The 19,882-nt window shown below is 28.3% G+C and overlaps 1 protein-coding gene across 2 annotated transcripts; it reads left to right on the top strand.

Annotated features, from left to right (window-relative positions):
- The first annotated feature begins 6,488 nt into the window (after positions 1–6,488).
- Positions 6,489–10,885, top strand: LOC113860143 (pectin acetylesterase 8-like). 2 transcript variants are annotated; one of them, XM_027492808.1, is made up of 13 exons: positions 6,501–6,717; positions 7,521–7,678; positions 7,804–7,886; positions 8,184–8,313; positions 8,401–8,480; positions 8,603–8,689; positions 8,778–8,902; positions 8,997–9,057; positions 9,232–9,285; positions 9,365–9,442; positions 10,057–10,162; positions 10,470–10,615; positions 10,748–10,885. In XM_027492808.1, exons 2-13 carry the CDS (start codon positions 7,555–7,557, stop codon positions 10,874–10,876), a joined length of 1,203 nt encoding a protein of 400 aa, XP_027348609.1. In that variant the 5' UTR covers positions 6,501–6,717; positions 7,521–7,554; the 3' UTR covers positions 10,877–10,885. The 2 variants fall into 2 exon arrangements, with proteins under 2 accessions (XP_027348608.1, XP_027348609.1); XM_027492807.1 differs by having other exon boundaries at positions 6,489–6,717; positions 10,470–10,885.
- The last annotated feature ends 8,997 nt before the right edge of the window (positions 10,886–19,882 follow it).

The raw sequence follows: 19,882 nt of genomic DNA, 5'->3' as shown, positions 1-19,882 counted from the left end.
TCCAATAGATTATTATTTTTAGAGTATTAGTTTAAAAATTAAAAATATTATTAATATTTTTATTATAATTTTAATGATTAACTAATAGTTTAAACATACTGTTTAGGAAGATTAAAGAAAAAACATATACATATATAATGATGGGTATTCCGCTGCCAACATTAATTGAAAGTTGTAATCTCAAATATTGATGATTTGCTAATAGCAACAACTTTAACCTCTCTCCCTAAATATAGTTAAAAGAGCTGTATTCGTTTAACACGGTACGTTCTTTTGGTGACTCCTAATGATGTGGTAACTAAAATAACACTACTTCTCAACTAAAATCAAACAATAAGAATTAAAAGACAAAAGAAAAGTCCATCACAACCGTTCATACGTTAAAACTAGCTTCCGTGAACATTCCTCTTCTACAAGGACGATTCCATCTTTTTTTATTAGCATAAAAGGATAGATAGAATACTTTATTATATTTTATTATTTAATGAGTTAATTGGATTAATTGCATTATTAACATAAATTGTAATAAATATTTTAAATAAAACGCTTCTAGAGACTGACGATGGAAATTCACCGAAACTGCAATATGAGAAAAACAAAATCGCAACGTTATGAATTAGCTTCAAAACAATCAAATATGATAATAAATAAAAATAAAATAACACATAGTAATAATGATGCATAAAACACAAGTTATGTAAATGTTTTGAGCGTATCGGAATGAACCGCATATAGATAGATATAGACTGTTTCTGTTCATGTTTGGTGCCACACATTACTCCATAATTTGCAGCTTTTTCATAATTGGTCAACGGAAGAGAAAGCGGTCCTATACCAACTTCCTCGCTATAAAAAGATAATAATGCTTTGGATACGTTCCTCAATCATCGTTGGACTCAACATTGGGAGCTCTTGCGACTTAATTTATTAATTATTTTGCTTTTCGTGAAGTTGATATCTTAATCCTTAAATTTATTTCATTTAAATGTTTTGAGCATTTTTATAAAAAATAAAAAATTATATTCGTTAGAATATTCTTTGAATGTTGTGCTAGTAATTTGTCAGAGAACCAAACTACCTTGGCCTCATTTGTTTCTATTCATTTTAAGAGAAAAAAAGTACATATTTAATAAATATTATTTCTCATGAAAATGAAAATGAAACGGTAACTTCAAACGCAAATCAAATGTTATTTATACTGTTTTAAAATTAAAATCAAAATTTTACAAATATACAAAACATATTTAAACTTTTTTCATATTTCTATATCAAAAAATTTAATAATATAATTTTAATAAAAAAATTTATATTTGTTTAACTTAAAATCTGATTAACAAGACTTTGTATTTTACTTACATTATAGTTTTTTAATTTATAAGAAAATGAGAGAAATGTCATTTAGGAGGCATGACGTTGCTCAAAATGAAATAACACTTGTCATTGATTGCGCACATATCCACTCGTTGTTGCCTCGCTGCATTCCCGCATTCCTAGGTTCAACGCAGTTTACGCAAACAAATGCATTTTCTTTAATATTAATATTATTTTATTAAAATATAAAATAAAAATAAATTATTTTATGTATAAGTCAAAATATTATATATAAAATAAATTTTGTATTGTTATTCTATAAAATTATGGTATATCTATGTAGATAAAATTATTCAAGGAACGTGTAAAACATTATGAAGTCATAATATTTTAAAAGAAATAGTTTTAAAATATAATTTTAAATCAAATATAAAAATTTAAACCGAATTATAAAGATAAAATTAAAACTTTAAATATTTGAACATCGATTTCCTCAAAAACTATACTTTCATTCATTTTTCAATTTTTTAATATTTTAAAAATAAAAATAATTAAAAATATTTATAAATATTAAATTTAATTAATCTATATGTTAAATTAAAAATTATTATAAAATATTGAATTTATAAAAAAATTATAAATTAAATTTTAATTATCAGATAATTTTACTCTAATATCTAATATAAAAGTACCAACCGTAAATTTCTATATTTATAAAAGTATAATTCATCTAAATTTTATCAAGCACAATTAAAGTTTTAATGTTATATTATTTAATACTTAAATTAATATAATTTAACATTAATAAATAATTGTTAAGTTAAAGTAGTTCTGATAATTATTTTTACGGTAATTTTATTTTATTTTATTTTTAAAAATCATAAATATCTTTATGGATACTTTTTTTATTTAACTATTATTAATTTAAAATTTACATTCAGAATTTTCATTGATGAAATAAAAAGGAGTTAAAAAATGGAAAGCGAAGAACATTCTCCCACCCACCACGTATGGCTTTTAAAATTGGCAGCTTGAGAAAGCTATGATATGTGCTAAGCCAATTGCAAGTCTATTTAATATAATATTCAATTGATAAAATAAATTTTTATCTCTTTTCTTCTAATTTTAATTAATACCTGCAATTTCATATGATTAATCATATACTTTTCTTTTTCATTATTTATAATTAATGCTTTTTTTAATCTTCTGCACATATCTTTTATTTTTTAATCTTCTGTACATATCTATTTTCTCCTAACAAATTAATCAGGTTTATTTTTTTTTATGATTTAACTTTCTTTTTTTTTTAAAAAAAATGCGTCCACCTTTTTCAAATCAACTAATCAAATTACTTTTTCCTTTTTATTTTAGTTTTTGTATCATTATATTTATTTAATTCATATTTACCTAATAAAAAACGTATTGAATACTGGATATGATATTTTACTTGTAATATTATCAAGTTTTATTTAATAGGTTCCATTATTTTACTGCATGAAAATATTTAAAAGAAATAAAAATATTAAACTTTAGTTAAACTAATTTAGGCATCCACTATAACTACTTTTATAATATGTCAGGAGACTTTATTCTTTATTTTAGTTTTAGTTATTTTAAATGATTTTAAAATTACGTCTAATTTATAAAATGTTATATTTTCATTTTATTGATCTTCACAAAAATTAAAATAATATTAAAAAAATAAAATGAATACATTTTGGAAAAATCATAAATAATGTCAAAAAAAAATTAGACATATTAAGTAATAGTCAAATATTACAATATAAGAAAGAAATTAGAAATCAAAATATTATAAAAGTCATAAAAATGCAATAATATGATTTTATTATTATAATAAAAATAATAATAATAATAATAATAATAATAATAACTGTTATTATACTATATCAAGAAAATTATTTTTTTCTAGTATTATTGAAAAAATACTATGATTTAACATTTTTCTTTTCTAGTTATAATTATATTAATAACGTTGGACTTTTAAATACTATTAAAAAATTCTAACAATAGTTTATCATGATTTATCAGTTTTATAATCTGATTTTAATGTGATCATAATTTTTTTTTAATTGTTCTAGTAGTATCATGTTACTACTGTTTTTATAATTTTATTGTTCATTTTTTAGCTGTGTATTATTATTATTTTATAATATAAAAATATTAATTTTTATTTTTTATTTTATAAATACATAATATAATATTATTTAAATAATATGAAAATTAGTGTCCTAAAGTGTTAAACATATTAAAATAATAGATTTAAATGATTCTTTGATTCTTATACTTGAAAGGGTCTTTACATGTAAAGATTATTTAATCTTTATTATTTGTTGTTCAATTTAAAGTAAACAATGTTAAATAAATAAGAAACTACACTGAAACAAATGTACATATAAGACTTGATTTACAAATTTTTTACTCATAACTACTCACTTATAAATTTGAGTATAAGGACCAATAAGTAAAATAATGACGTTGTTATTCTTGTTAATGGAGGCCAAAGTTTCTTCTTCTAGCCTCTTATTCCAAAATTTAACTAACTCTTAATAACCTTAACCAAATTTCTTTCTTTCTCAAGCACTTCACCACTTTCACCTTCCTTTTGTCTCCACCTCCAATTTCACTCTCTTCATTCTTCTTCTTCCCTTGCATAAACTTCAATGAAAGCTCTCTTCTTCTTATAGGTTCTCGTTCCCAAAACTCAACCAACTCTCAACAATCTTCATTGACACTTTACCACCTTCATATATCCTAAACTTCAATTCCTTGTCAAAATCCTCTTTGTATAGCATAATCTGTAGCATTTATTTATGTTCTCCACTCCCTCATACCATCAAAATCAAGATAAAAACCAAAAATGACTAGTAAATTTACAAAAATACCTTTGACTTAAATTTGTAAGTTAGTTTCTTTATATAAAAAATTTATAAATAAGTCTTTATATATACATTTATTTCAATCTAGTCTCTTATTTATTAAACATTGTTTACTTTAAACTTAACATTAAGAACAAAATTGAAAATAAATATATGTATAAAAATTAATTCATAATTTTTTATACGAAAATATTAACTTACAAATACGAGTTAAATATGGGGACTAAAATACCATTAAACCAAAAAAATATAAGCATCCAAAATACAAAGAATCAAATTGTACAATGAATTTGGTAGATCTCATAAATGGAAATTTTTTTAATAGGATAAAGTTAGTCTTTTTCGTATTGACCATAGAAGTAAGATATTTATTAGTCAAATATAAAAAAAAAATCAGTTTAAAGAAAATTATGCAGAATACTATTTATTATATTATTAAATTTATTTTTTTATATTAATTATATACATATTATTTATTTTTATAAATGTTATTAGACTTTAGATAAGCAAGGTATTTTTTTCAAGGTTCAACCTATATTAGAACCAAATACTTTTGTGGAAAGTATGAAAAAATTGTCATTGCAGCTCTTAGGTAGTAAATTATATTTTAGTGTTTCACTGATAGTGTCAATCATTAATTATTTCATATTAATAGCTTAATATAATTATTTTCATTAGTTTGTCTTACAAATGAAAATAATCGATGATATTATATTATTTTTGTGGTGTTTAATCATGTTGTCAAAAAATACTTAAAGAAAACTGCATCATATATATTTGATTGATTTGTTAGATGAGGTCATATAGCCTTATATATATTTTTATAATATAGAAATCAGTCAAGATATTATTTTCTTCATATAAACTATGTCATGAATAAATTTTTTTCTTATTTAAAATAGAAATCAATGCAAAAAAAGTAAAATAAAATTGATAGAAACTAGAAAAATTATAACGTGAAAAAATATAGACAATAAAAGCTATATATACATACATATTTTATTATTATTATTATTGAGAGGGTGTTTAGCTAAACTAGCAATAAATAAATAAATAAATAAAAAGATGAAAAATTAGTTAACTAATTAAATAAAAAAATTGATAAAATTAGTTTTTAGGCTAATTGATAAATATAAAATAATAAATAAAGACATCATAACTACTTGATCACAACTTAAAATTTAGTAATTATATATTTTTAAAACTTAGAATTTTCTATTTAAAATCATTTATTTAATTCAAATTAAGATGATAAATTTTTAATTTTATTCTTATTTATAAATATTTTATTATAAAATGTTAACTTTGTTAAATCTTTCTCAAAACATTAATAATTTATTGTTTTCCAAAATAATGAAGATTATAATATTTTTTATTTTTATTATTTGTGATATATTTACTTCTTTTTTAGTATAACAAAAGTAAAGAGAGTAGAATTTAAAAAATTAAATAGATAAAAAAATACTTGAAAATTGAAGATAGAAATGCTAGTACAAGTACAATTAAAAAATCTAATAACTATAATTTTTTCTACTTTACCAAATAATTTAATTTTTTAAACAAATTTCGCTATAGTCATATTCTGCTAATTATTATTTTATTATTTTATAAAGTAAGTATTAAATAAAAAATTTACATTTAATATCTCGAAACATGAAAAATATTTAATAATTTTAAAAGTTGTAAACATATAAAGTAGAAGATTTAAAATTATTCTTATTAGAAATCAATAAATTATCATAAAATCTATTATATTAATAGTATTAAATATTATATTTTTAAATAAAAATATTATTTATTAAATTTTTATTAGATATTTTAAACATATTAAAAATTAACAAATAATAACTTTGAGCTTTAAAATTGTAATTAGATATTTGAAATGAGAATTTTATTACTAGTCTTATCTTACTTGAACATAATTATTTTTAATGTAAACATGTACTATAAAAAAATACCTTAAAATAAAAATATAATAATTAAAGCTATCTTAAACACTTAAACATTTAAACAAAGAAATAAACAAAAACAAATTTCACCTTTTCTCTCCACTGATAAAAAAGGAACAAATATATAATATAGCAACCTTTGAGAAAAGTATTGATTGAGCAAAGATACCTCTCGTTAAATACAGCATCAATGTCATAAAAGAAAAATCATAACATGAAGTTACACTTCTTTTTTATTACAGTTTGTGTGTACGCATGAGTGTTGGCTCTTGGGTTCATCGCCGATCAAGGTAGACAAAGTATTGTTTTTGTGTCGCTTTCACGAGTCACATACAATGTTCAGAAAATGAAACTTCAAGAGCATACTCTCCCTCCATACACTCTTATCCAATTTTGCTCTCAACATTCCCAAAGAGTTTCTTTTCCCATTGTCCTTAACCATTGCTTATCTCAGCAACTCACGCTACTTCTGTTTCCTTGTGAAGCATTTTATAGGCCTCCACCCTCAACTTGGTTTCACGCACATTATTCAAAGCACACCACCCCATCTTCCATTTCAGGTCCATCTTGTGACCTTCATTTGTCTTCATGTGCCTTTTGGTTTTCTTTTTGTTTTTTTCTCTCTTTTGATCATTTCTTTTTAATGGGTTGGAAGGAGGTTTTGCATTTTTGGGCTGTGAAAACAAAAGTTATTGAATTTAGCTTTGAAGTGAATAGTTGTTGATCAAGGTAGTGTTGGAATGGGACCAGTAATTTTCTTTTATGCTAGCTAATGCATGCAGGGTGATATTTGCTTTTGTGAAGAAGTTATGACTTGATATTCATATCTGGTAATGCATGCATGCTAGTTCTGGAATTTCCATTGTAGGCTCATTAATCTGTTTAATATTGGATGTTGCATTTTCTAGGCTATTAGTAGACTACAGTGTTTACTGGACTTCTGTTTTTAAAAATTAGTTTAGCTTTCTGTCACCAAATGATTGTTATGGTTTGAAATATTTCACCTTCTTGCTATCTAAAAAAAGTATCCTTTTATGATAATGCTTGACATTTCTTGAACATAATTTTCTTTCTATGTTCTCCTGTTTAGCCGAGGGATAAGACTTGGTTGTTGAATGTTGTTGTTCTTATGTTTCCTTTCTTTATTGTATTTTTATCTTTTATCTTTTATCTTTTTTCTTTAATTCTGCATAACTGTCAATACAACACTTAATGAAGTATGTTATTGCTGTTTTGTCGCTAGAATATGTGGCTATGTTTTTCTTTTTGGCCGGCCAAGATAATGCAGCTTTATGTGAATTAGTAATATCCTATATTGATACTTTTGCATAAGGAGTTTCTGTTTTCCTTGTTTTCTATGCAGAGGTTTACCGTTTTTATCGGTTGGATTTTGCTGAATGGAGATTACAAGAGTTAGCCAGTGGTTAACTCTTCTAGTTTTTTGTGTATTGCTATTGCTAAAGGCAGAGGGATCTTTTGTTCCAATCACTCTTGTCGAGAATGCAGTATCAAAAGGAGCTGGTGAGGAATTTCCACTGTGTCTGATTATAGGGAACTTAAATAATTGTGCTCTTCATCTCAAGTGTTACCATTTTTAGTAATGTTCATATACTAGTTGAGAAATTGAAGTTTAACGTGTTTTGCAGTTTGTTTGGATGGCAGTCCCCCAGCCTATCACCTTGATATGGGATTTGGAGAAGGGATTAACAACTGGATTGTTCAGATTGAGGTATGTTCATTTCTGCAAATTGGTACCAATAATATGCCTTTCATTAACTCATACAAAAAAATTACTTTATTTTTTAATTTTTCTTATATGTTTTTGAATTATGAGTATGGCAATATAAGTACAACTAGTACTGCCAACTAGATGGGAAGATAGATTGTTGAATTTTAGATTTAGTTTCCATCTGTTGGATGATTCTTTAATGTCAACTTTGGTCAATTTTTTTTATTTCTGTCCTTTTGAACAAACCATGGAAAGTTCTCTTTTCTTGCTAATGATCTTCACTACTATTTATTTTAGGGAGGGGGATGGTGCAATGATGTTACTAGTTGCCTTTACCGTAAGAGCACTCGCTTAGGTTCATCCAAGCAAATGGATGGGCAAATTGGCTTTTATGGAATTTTAAGCAATGAGAAACAGTTTAATCCAGGTATTGCTTACTAATAAATACATGTTGTCTCTCCTTATGAACTCAACATTTTTGCTTTAGCTTTCTAACAAATTTTATAAATTCCAGATTTCTATAATTGGAATAGAGTCAAGGTTAGGTACTGTGACGGGTCATCATTTACCGGTGATGTGGAAGAAGTTGATCCAGTAAGTTTTGCTAAATTAAAAGCAAGTTTAAAGTTAAATTCCAAGGAAAAACAATAAGCATTGGTAATTTTTTTGCCAAATTTCTTTCTGATGAGATTTGTGTAATGTGGTATTTAAATCAGACAACCAATTTGCACTTCAGAGGAGCAAGGGTTTTTGCTGCTGTAATGGAAGATTTACTAACAAAAGGAATGAAAAGCGCTGAAAATGTATAAGACATTATTGATTTCAAGATTGCACTTCTTTTCTTCTTTCTGAATGGTACTTTCTTTCACTAACCAAAACCTGTAACTACAGGCTATTCTCTCTGGATGTTCAGCTGGAGGGTTGACTACTATATTTCACTGTGATCACTTTAAATCTCTATTGCCTAGTGGAGCTAAAGTGAAATGTGTTCCAGATGCTGGTTATTTTATCAATGTGTATGCTTCTTTAGTTTGTTTTTCACTAACCCTTTTCCCTACATTTTAGAGTTTCTTTAATCATTTAACCATTTAATATGTTGTTGTACCACAGAAAGGACATCTCTGGAGCACCACGCATTGAAGATTTCTATCATCAAGTTGTTGCAACACATGTACTTGTTTTCTGTCTTTGTTTATTTTCCCCTTTGGGAAAGCACTTGCATATGCTGTGTTTTTAAACCAAAAGACTGCCACTAAAGTTCTACCAATTCTTGATTGAAAGATACTTTCTAATGGCTAAAACTTTCTTTTAACAGAGACTGATTTGCTTTTCTTTATTATTTTAGGGCTCAGCTAAGCATTTGCCCACATCCTGCACTTCAAAACTAAGCCCAGCACTGGTAAGTTTGTCACTTGTAATTTTTTCTTCTAGCTTTGCAACTTCTTTGGTGTTGCTAATACTTCTGAATCGTCATGTAGTGCTTTTTCCCACAAAATGTGGCATCACAAATCAGTACCTCAATCTTCTTTGTAAATGCAGCCTATGACTCATGGCAGGTCAGATTATTCTCTTGCTCAAAAAGTTTCAGTTTGTTTTCAGAGTGGTGTTCCTTTGTAATATATTGGTCATACATGAAACTTCTTAAGCCATGTTTTATATTCTTTCATCGATTGGTGGATTTATTTAAAGGGTGAAGTAACATTGAATAGGACATAAAAGATGATAAAGTAATGATCATAGGAGGCTATTCTATTACGTTTTCTAGAGCTTTTCACTAATTTCATGTATAAGGACTTATTCAGAGCTTGAAGATAATAGATCTAAGATATTAACCAAGAAATTTAAGTGTAAAATTCTATGGTTGCTTAACTCATGGATGGAATTTGTTAAAGGAAGATCAACTGCTATACAATCAGAAACTGACCCAAGATTACTCTACAAGTCTTCATAGTCTCTATCTTAGTGGATTCACTATGAACCTTTTGTTTTTGAATGAGAACTCTATGAAATGTAACTGGATGTAGGCCAATTATACTTGCCAACTATCAATAAGCTTAGTAGCTCGTATACAAGATGTTGTCATTTGATGTTTCAACCACTTATTGCTCTTAGTAAGTGTTGACATCCTTCTAGTCTTCCCTCTGATCATCAAGATATTGCTTTGATTCAGATTAGGAACATCTTGGCACCGGGTGTTGCTGATCCCCGTGACCTTTGGCATAGCTGCAAGCTTGATATAAGTAACTGCTCACCTGATCAACTTAGTATTATGCAAGGTGAGCATCTTCTGACCTTAAATTAAATAACTCATGCATTATCAAAATTTGTTGTACACGAAGGAATTTCAGTACACTTCTAATCAATCTTATACTGCTATCTAAACTTTTCCCTGCCTCTGTCAATACCTGACATATATAATTTGTTCACAACCTTTTAAAAAGTAAAAACCCTGGCATGAGAAAAAAGATTGCAGCAGGGTGATACCTGGTCACAATTTTCTGCATTTGAGAGGGAACTTTACAGAATTGCAATATTTCTCAACACTTTTTGTGACTTAACTTTTATGCATGAATTGCTTTTCAGGCTTCAGGATGGAATTTATAAAGGCATTGAGCGTGGTAGGCAACTCCCCATCTAAAGGAATGTTCGTAGACTCTTGCTATGTCCACTGCCAAACAGAATCACAGGAGACATGGTTCAGCGGTGACTCTCCACAGCTTTCCAATAAAGTGAGATACTGCTTTCCTTTCTCCCTTCTCCAGAATATGAATGTTTCCATGTGGTTTATTATTGTTATTATTATTATTATCTTTCCCTTTGTATCAACTGAAAGGCTAACTTGTATGCATGACATTCTGCAGACAATTGCCAAGGCAGTAGGAGACTGGTTTTATGATCGAAGCCCTTTCCATACTATTGATTGCAGCTATCCTTGCAACCCCACTTGCCATAACCGTGTTTTTGATCTGAAAGACCACCCAGGAATATAGATTTGTCTAATCAATGTATGAGAAAATATGGTTTAAAAGTTACAAAGCTAGCAATTAACAAAATAAGAAAAGGTCACCATTGCCCTGAGCTTATGGGGTGGGAGGCCTCAATCATTGATTAATGTTACAATTGTAGTCTTAATAAAATACTATATGCTGTACTACAGGTAATTGATGTGTAAGTTACCGATGATGTAACCAACTATCTTAATAATTTAAAATGTTAAGTGAAAGTACATTAGTGATTTTATTATATAAGAACTGAAGAGCCTGTTAAATAATTTTAATAATCTTATTATAGTTAGAAACTTTAGATTTTGAATCTGTAATATGAGTAGGGTCATGCATCAGGGAGCAGGGCCATGTATCAGGAACAAGCATGGCCATGCTTTAACGAAGCACGACCTTGCATAATGGAAGCACGACCTTGCATATTATAAGTAGAGCCCTGCATCAATTATAAGCACGGCCATGCTTCATCAAAGAACGACCATGCATCAAGTAAAAGTACAGTCGTGCATAGTGATTTTATGGCAGAATAAAGAATATAATTCATAAAATTTATAGATCATTTTAGAATTATATCAAGGTGGATTTTACTCACCAAAGTGATTAAATTTTCAAATTAATTAATTCTAAATTGTATGATCATAATGAAAACTTCACAATTTAATACTTAATTTTAAGGGTAGCTTGTTAGTCACCAAAGTGACTTGACTTTAAAAGTTCTTTAAGTATTTAATTGTGTGTTGTAAATTATTCAAAATTATTTGATGCTATATAGTAATATAAAGGGTGAACAATTTAGCTCATTAATTATAACGCTAGGAGATCGCCCAAAGGTGGATCATTGCATATGATTAATGATATTAAGGAGACGTGTAAGCACTTCATAATATGTTTGTATATCTAAAGATGACTTGCATATTGGTTTGAATAACTGGTTGTCGATTAAAATCGTTTATTAGCATCATTATAGATAAATTGTGTATTTAGGTGTTACCCAAAGGTAAACTTAGAGGCATAATTGATGACGGTTGGCTGTCTGAATCTATTAAGTTTATTCAAAGCATAAATGTTTAAGCATGTATTAAATATTTCAGTCCCTATGAATATATATATGGCATAAGCAATGGCGTAGTCAAGTTCAATAGGCTCAATTATGATGATTGGGCTGAACAAGTTCGATTCCAGCTAGGTGTTATGGACTTAGACATAGCAATCATTATGGAACAAGAGTCTGCATCCATCACAGAGACCAGTACTAAAGAGGAAAAGACTTTTCGTGAAGCTTGGGAAAGGTCGAACAGGCTGAGCTTGAGCTTGATGAAGATGACTATGGCTGAAAATGTGAAGCCATCAATGCCAAAGACTGAAAATGCTAGGGAATTTATGGCAAAGGTGAAAAAGTATGCACAATTGGACATTATTGATAAGTCTATTACAGGCACCCTGTTGACTGAGCTGACTACTAAGAAGTTTGATTGGTCACGGTCCATTCATAACCATGTGACTGACATGATCAATCAAGCGGCAAAGTTGAAATCAATGGGCATGGAGGTAAAAGAATTTTTTCTAGTATAGTTCATTTTGAATTCACTCCCTCCTGAGTTTGGTCAGTTCTAGGTGAATTACAACACCATTAAGGATAAATGAAACATACAGGAAATTAAAGTCATACTGGTTCAGGAGGAAGGGAGGCTAAAGAAGGTGAAAGAACACTCCGTCTATCTTACATTTCATGAAGAGGCTAATAGTAGCAAGGCTAAGCCAGTTAAAAAGGACAACAAGGACAAGAAGGATAAGACCTTATTAAAGGGTTGTGAAGGCCGAATCTAGAAGGGCTAAAGGTGCTTATTCTGCAAGAAGACTGGTCACTTCAAGAAAGATTGTCCGAAGAGAAAGGTTTGGTTCGAAAGGAAAGAGATTTCTTTCGATCCAGCCCATAAGCGAAACTGAAAAGTTTTTGTACATGGAGAACAAAATGAAGGCACAAATAGAAGGAATAGGGACTTAAAGATTGATCTTGCATACTGGTTGTTGCATAAATCTAGAAAAGTGTCTTTATGTTCCTGAATGTGCTAGAAATTTGGTTTCTGTTGCAAAGTTGGATAAATTTAGTTTTAATTTTAAGATTGGAAACGATACCTTTCTTTATATAAACACTCGTACTATTTTGGATCTGGTACATTAATTGATGGTTTATATCCTTTCAATCTTAATATTAAATTTGCTGAATCTCTGTTTCATGTTGAGAATGTTGTTAGTAGTAATTTGAATGTGCGTAATGAATGCTCTGCTTTATTGTGACATCAAAGGTTAGGTCACATATCCAAAGAAAGGATGACGAGGTTAATGAAAAGTGAAATTTTACCTCAGTTGAATTTTGTTGACTGGGATATATGTGTGGATTGTATTAAAGGAAAACAAACCAAACGCACATCAAAGAATCTAGCCACAAGAAACAATCAACTCTTAGAGTTGATACACACTGATATTTGTGGTTCGTTTGACATCTCATCTTAGGATGGTGAAAGATATTTTATTACCTTTATTGATGACTACTCACGTTATTATTATCTGTATGTGTTGCATGAAAAATCTCAATCAGTGGATGTCTTACAGGTGTTCATTGATAAGGTGGAAAGACAACTAGATAGAAAGGTAAAGGTTATTAAGTCAGATAGAGGTGGTGAATATTATGGAAAATATGATGAAAGTGGACAATGTCCAAGTCCATTTGCGAAACTTCTAGAAAGTTGAGGCATATGTGCACAGTATACTATGCCTGGTATACCACAACAAAATGGTGTGACTAAAAGGCAGAATCGTACTATTATGGAAATGGTTAGGAGTATGTTAAATTACAGTTCTGTACATATGTCTTTGTGGATGTACGCATTAAAGACCGCTGCGTATCTGCTTAATAGAGTTTCTAGTACGGCAGTTCCAAAGACTCCTTATGAACTGTGAACAGGAAAGAAATCCAGTTTAAGACATCTTCATGTCTGGGGTTGTCCAGCAGAAGTAAGAATGTATAATCCACATGAAAAGAAGCTTGATGCTAGAACCATTATTGGTTATTTCATCGGCTATCCTGAAAAATAAAAAAGGTATAGATTCTACTGTTTTAATCATAGTATAAGAAGTTGAGTCTGAGAATGCAAGGTTCATTGAAAATGGTCAGTTTAGTGGGAGTGGTGAAACACGAAAGATAGAAATTATAGAGACACATGCGAAAACTCTTGTAGTTGGTGTCTCTTCTCAAGTTATTGTTCCTCTTGTTGTATCATGGTCACACAACATTAGGAGACAACAAGTTAATCTTCCAAACCCACAAGAACAACATATAGAGGATGAATCAGCTGACAATGTGCAAGTTACAAACGAGCAAGAGGAAAGTGAACCACAAGAGATAATGTTAAGGAGGTCTGTAAGGTAGAAAAGACCTACTATGTCGAATGACTATGTGGTTTACTCACTTGAGCATGAATGTGACTTGAGCATTGATGAGGATCCAATCTCATTTGAGCAAGCCATAGAATGTTACAATTCTGAAAAATGGTTGAATGCCATGAAAGAGGAGTTAAAATCAATGAGTGACAACAAGGTATGGGATCTAGTCGAGTTGCCTGAAGGTTCAAAACGAGTCGATTGCAAGTGGGTCTTTAAGACCAAATGTGACTCAAAAGACAATGTTGAGAGATACAAGGTTAGACTTGTTGCTAAAGGATACACTCAAAGAAGGACTCTTTAAGAATTGTTATGACTTTGGTGGCTTATTATGACTTAGAGCTTCACCAAATGGATGTAAAGATCGTCTTTCTAAATGGTGACTTGGAAGAGGAAGTTTATATGGATCAGTCAGATGGCTTCTTGACCGCAGGTAAAGAAAGTATGGTGTGTAAGTTAAAAAAAAATCAATATATGGGTTGAAACAGGCTTCCAAACAATGGTATCTTAAGTTCAATGATACCATCACGTCATACAGTTTTGTAGAGAACACTGTTGACCGATATATCTATATGAAGGTCAATGGGAGCAATTTCATCATTTTAGTCCTGTATATTGATGACATTCTTCTTGCTACTAATGATGTTGGTCTGTTGCAAGATGTGAAAGGGTTTCTCTCTAAGAACTTTGAGATGAAAGATATGGGTGAGGCTTCCTATGTGATTAGAATAGAAATATTCCGTAATAGATCACAAGGGTTACTAGGATTGTCTCAGAAAGGTTACATCAACAAAGTATTAGAGAGATTCAAAATAGAAAAATGCTCATCAGGGGTAGTTCCAATTCAAAAGGGAGACAAGTTTAGTGAAATGCAATGTCCGAAGAATGAATTGGAGCGGAAAGCAATGGAATCTATTCCCTATACATCAGTGGTCGGGAGTTTAATGTATGCTCAGACATGCACTCGGCCTGATATCAGTTTTGCTGTTGGAATGTTAGGCCGATATCAAAGTAATCTCAGAATGGACCACTGGAAGGCTGCAAAGAAAGTCCTTAGGTATTTACAAGGCACCAAGGACTGTATGCTTACTTATAGGAGATCTAGTCAACTGGAAGTGGTTGGCTACTCGGATTCAGACTATGCTGGATGTGTAGACTCAAGTAAATCGACCTTTGGCTACATCTTCTTGTTGGCTGGAGGTGCGATTTCATGGAAGAATGGAAATGAGTCCATTATTGCTACGTCTACCATGGAAGCGGAATTTGTGGCGTGCTTTGAGGCTACTATTCATGCTTTGTGGCTGCAGAACTTTGTCTTAGGGCTTGGTATTGTTGATAATATAGAAAAGCTACTGAGAATGTTCTGTGATAATTCCGCAGTTGTCTTCTTCTCTAAGAATGATAAGTATTCAAAAGGAGCAAAGCATATGGACTTAAAATATTTATCAGTGAAAGAAGAAGTGCAGAAACAGAAAGTGTCTATTGAGCATATTGGTACTGATTTAATGATAGCAAATCCGCTAACTAAGGGATTGCCCCCTAAAACGTTTTCTGGCCATGTTGGTAGAATAGACATTATAGACAAGTCCTTGTTAGCATGATTGTGTGATTCACACATATATATGTATAGATTGTTTTGCTCATATTATTGTAGACATTTTGGGAATTCAATAAAAGTATTATTTCTGTTTGTTTACTTGTTATGTGAATTATGTTAATGTACATGTATGGTTTGAGTTTGATAATAGGTTGAGTGTTAAAAACACATCAGAGTTACAGTCTGTAGTATGACTGATTAAAGCTATTTTGATTTGAGTTGATTCTGTGATACTTGGAAGGAATCATGTCGTTAAATGACTTGTGACCGTCATGATCCGATCAACTTAAATCATTAAAAGATGATGACTTTGATATTATCAATGATATGCGCACTTACAGTTCATTGAATCTTCAAGTCATCACATATGCCAAGTGGAAGATTGTTAAATTATTTTAATAATCTTATTATAGTGGCCTATATAACTTTTGTCATGACTTTAATTAATGATTTAATGTGATGGTGGTTAAATATAAAATATAGAGTCATTGAGAGTATAATTATAAATACAATTATAAGGAAACCCTCCCCTCTCCCTTCATATAAATAAAAGAGTGGTTACCAAATAGAGGTTACGGTATTCTCTATTCTTTCACTTTCACGATCTCTGAGTGAGCTTACGGTAAATACAAGAAAGGAACTTTCTCTCAACCATCTAAGAGGAGCTGAAAGAAGAAGGAAGAGGTGGAAAAAATACCAAGGGATCAACGACATTAAAGAGAGAGGTAACATCAAGGAACAATGGATGTAGGTTAGTTCTCTTTAAACCCTTAATTGTATGATAACCATATTTGTGTTGTGAGAATAACGTTATATCAAGATCATAAAGGGAAAAGGTAATTTCATAATAGTCATTGCATAATGGAAATTACATAACAGATTAAAGAAAAATCTAACACAGCCATGACATTAAGACAGAGAGATATTTTGAGAATGTTAAACTAGGACATATTATATATCGCTGGCAAAAGAAAGTTAAATGCATACAAGGAGGTTAGGTTTCCAAATTGTCAAACCGGTATATTGCATGTGTTGATGAAGCAAAGACATCTCTATGCACAGACATTTGGAGCTTGCTTTATGTGACGTTTGGGAATCATCTTAATGTACCCAAATCCTTTTTCCTTTGAGTGAATGATGGGAAGGGACTAGATTCTCTGCACTTTTAAAATAACTGAAGAATGTGGTGCAGTTTAGTGTTCACGATTCTCTACACTAGTGGTTTGATCCTGTCTACAATATGAAATAATTTATAATATTAATTTTTTAAAAATATAAAATTTATAAAAAATATAAAAATAAATTTAAGCTGTTTAATTTTTAAACTAACAAATTATTTTAAGGTATATTAAAATTCCAAAAAATGACATTAATATCACTAATATTAAGTTTAATTAAATATTTCATAAAAAATTTCATTAAATTAATTCTGATGATATTTTATTTTTAGAATAAGTCTTTAAAATAATTGTTTATTATATTGATTTTATATGTGAATTTATTAAAAATATATATACTATTTGCTATAATTTATAATTAGAATTAATATGTTTATCATTTATTTATATTTATTAAATATTTAGGTTTTTATTTAATGAGTATTAGATTAATTCAACAATATAAAAATAAATAAAATTTTGTATTAGAAATATGAAAAAAAAAATTGTAGTTTTTTTTTTTTTGTAACATCAAGAAACTAAATAAACAGAATGAAAAATGAACCAACTACAAGAGTGATCTAAGATCCATCCCGAGAGGTACCAAAACAAAATTTGGAGGACTCCTCCATACTATATTTACACTCAAATACTTAGCCTCCTAAATAGCCAAATTATGTGCAATTGAATTGGATTCCCTAGAAATGCATATGAAGTATACATCCCAATCCCAAGTTTTCATTTCTTTGATTCTTCAAATAACATCCTTATGCTTATGAGTTATGATTATTAATGTAAACATTATTTAGTCACAAAACAAAAAAGAAACTATATTAATAATGTAAATATAACAATTATTTTTTAAATGAGTTATGATTTTTTAATATTATAAATAAAATAAATTTGAAATATGAGACTTTTTTGCCTGAATAGGGTAATGTGCAAAATAATTCTCAATATAGGATTATTAAAAAATAAATTCTCTGCCTGGAGTATGAATAAGTAAGTGTCGTAAAAAATACTATCGACACATTTATTTTTTGTATTGTTAGTGTCGACTTAATAAATAACGATACTAATTTTTTAAATATTAAAATAAGAGTGTCAAATAGGTAAATATTAACACTTCTTTATTTTGCTGACCCATGTCCATTGTGTTGGCAAATAACTTTACAACACTTGTGTGTTGACTAAGATAAGTTCAGACACTTTTGTATCAGTTTAGTAATTTTTGGCACTTGTGTATTGGCCAATGGAAACCTAACACTTGTCTTATACTCTATGCTCTTTTAACTTGTAGTCTAAATTCAATACACTTCTTTACTCTAAGATCTTTAACCCAATATAAAGTGTATAAATATTTGAATTTAACGTGCACTCTTCGCAAACTGGAGAATGAGTGATTTTTTAAACTTTCAGGTTAGAAGTTTTATTTTATTTTTTAAAAATTTTGTAATTAAAATATATTACAAATAATTTTTCTTTCAAAATATTATTAATTTTTAAAATTAAAAATATTTGTTGTGTTATGAATAAAATTTACTAACTATAACTATAATATTTAATATGTAAATATAGATGTGTTTTAATTTTTTTTTCAATATTTTTATCTATGTTTGTTTAAATAATTTATCTTTTTTATTAATTTTATTATAATTAAACTTTTAACATACATATGACTGGAATTGTAGTTATTTTATATTGAAATGGAAAAGTTTATAAAAGAAATGAGAGTATAATATTTCAATGAGGTGTCAACATTTATTTTTACGACACTTATAATAAAAAATAAATAAAAGATGTCAGTAATGCATTTTATGACACTTATTTCATGTGTCATTTTTCACCTTAGACCAAAAAATTATTTTCCTTTAACCTTAACTTGAGAATTAGTTTTTCACACTATCTTATCTAAATAAAAAAAAGTTGGTATATGACATAATAATGAATGAATTATTGTTAATTTTTACGTAAAATATATATGTGTACAGCAGATAATTTGTTAGATACATATATAACAAACTTAATAAAATTAACGATTATTTTGTATACCATATTGTTATTATTATTAATGTAAATGTAGTTATTTTCCTACTTTTCAAAAAAAAAATTTAATAATATAAATAAATCAATAATTTTTTACTATTCAAATAAACTACGTTTCAATTATATTTAAATGAATTATTATTTTATAATAATATAAATAAAATAAATTTAATAGTTATAATGAATAAATTCTTTATTAATTTTTAAGTAAAATATATATTTGTATATTAAATAATTGTTTAAATAAATATACATTTGTATAACATAATTTATTAGATAATACTTCATGTCCAACCATTTTATTGTACGTTTGATAATGCCTTTTTTTTTAACGATAAGTTATTACAATATTTTATAATAATAACACAACTATAAAGGTTATTTAACATAAAATTTTGTTCTTCCAATCAACAATTATTTGGTATAGATTATTAAGGTAAATATTGTTGTTTCCTTAGTTTTTATGTGACAAAATAATTTAAAGCTTAAAGTAAATAATCTCTTAAAATAAATCATCTTTTGAAAATAGTCTTTATTAATTATTTTTTTAAGTTTAGTCTTGTAATTGTTTTTTAGATAGTCCTTGCTATTAGTTGAGAATCATCAATTAATGATTAAGCAAATGATATTTCACATCATATCTGCCATATTGATGCTAGCTTTAGACGTGACAAAATTTAAATAAATAATTAGTTCTTAAAAAATAAGTTTTTTTAAATTACTCCTTACTAAAATTTTGTTTTGGTTTTAGTT

The sequence above is a fragment of the Abrus precatorius genome, unplaced genomic scaffold (assembly GCF_003935025.1).
Source record: "Abrus precatorius isolate BTA unplaced genomic scaffold, Abrus_2018 Scaffold2, whole genome shotgun sequence".
Taxonomy (NCBI): domain Eukaryota; kingdom Viridiplantae; phylum Streptophyta; class Magnoliopsida; order Fabales; family Fabaceae; genus Abrus; species Abrus precatorius.
This window is presented reverse-complemented; position numbering and strand designations above follow the sequence as displayed.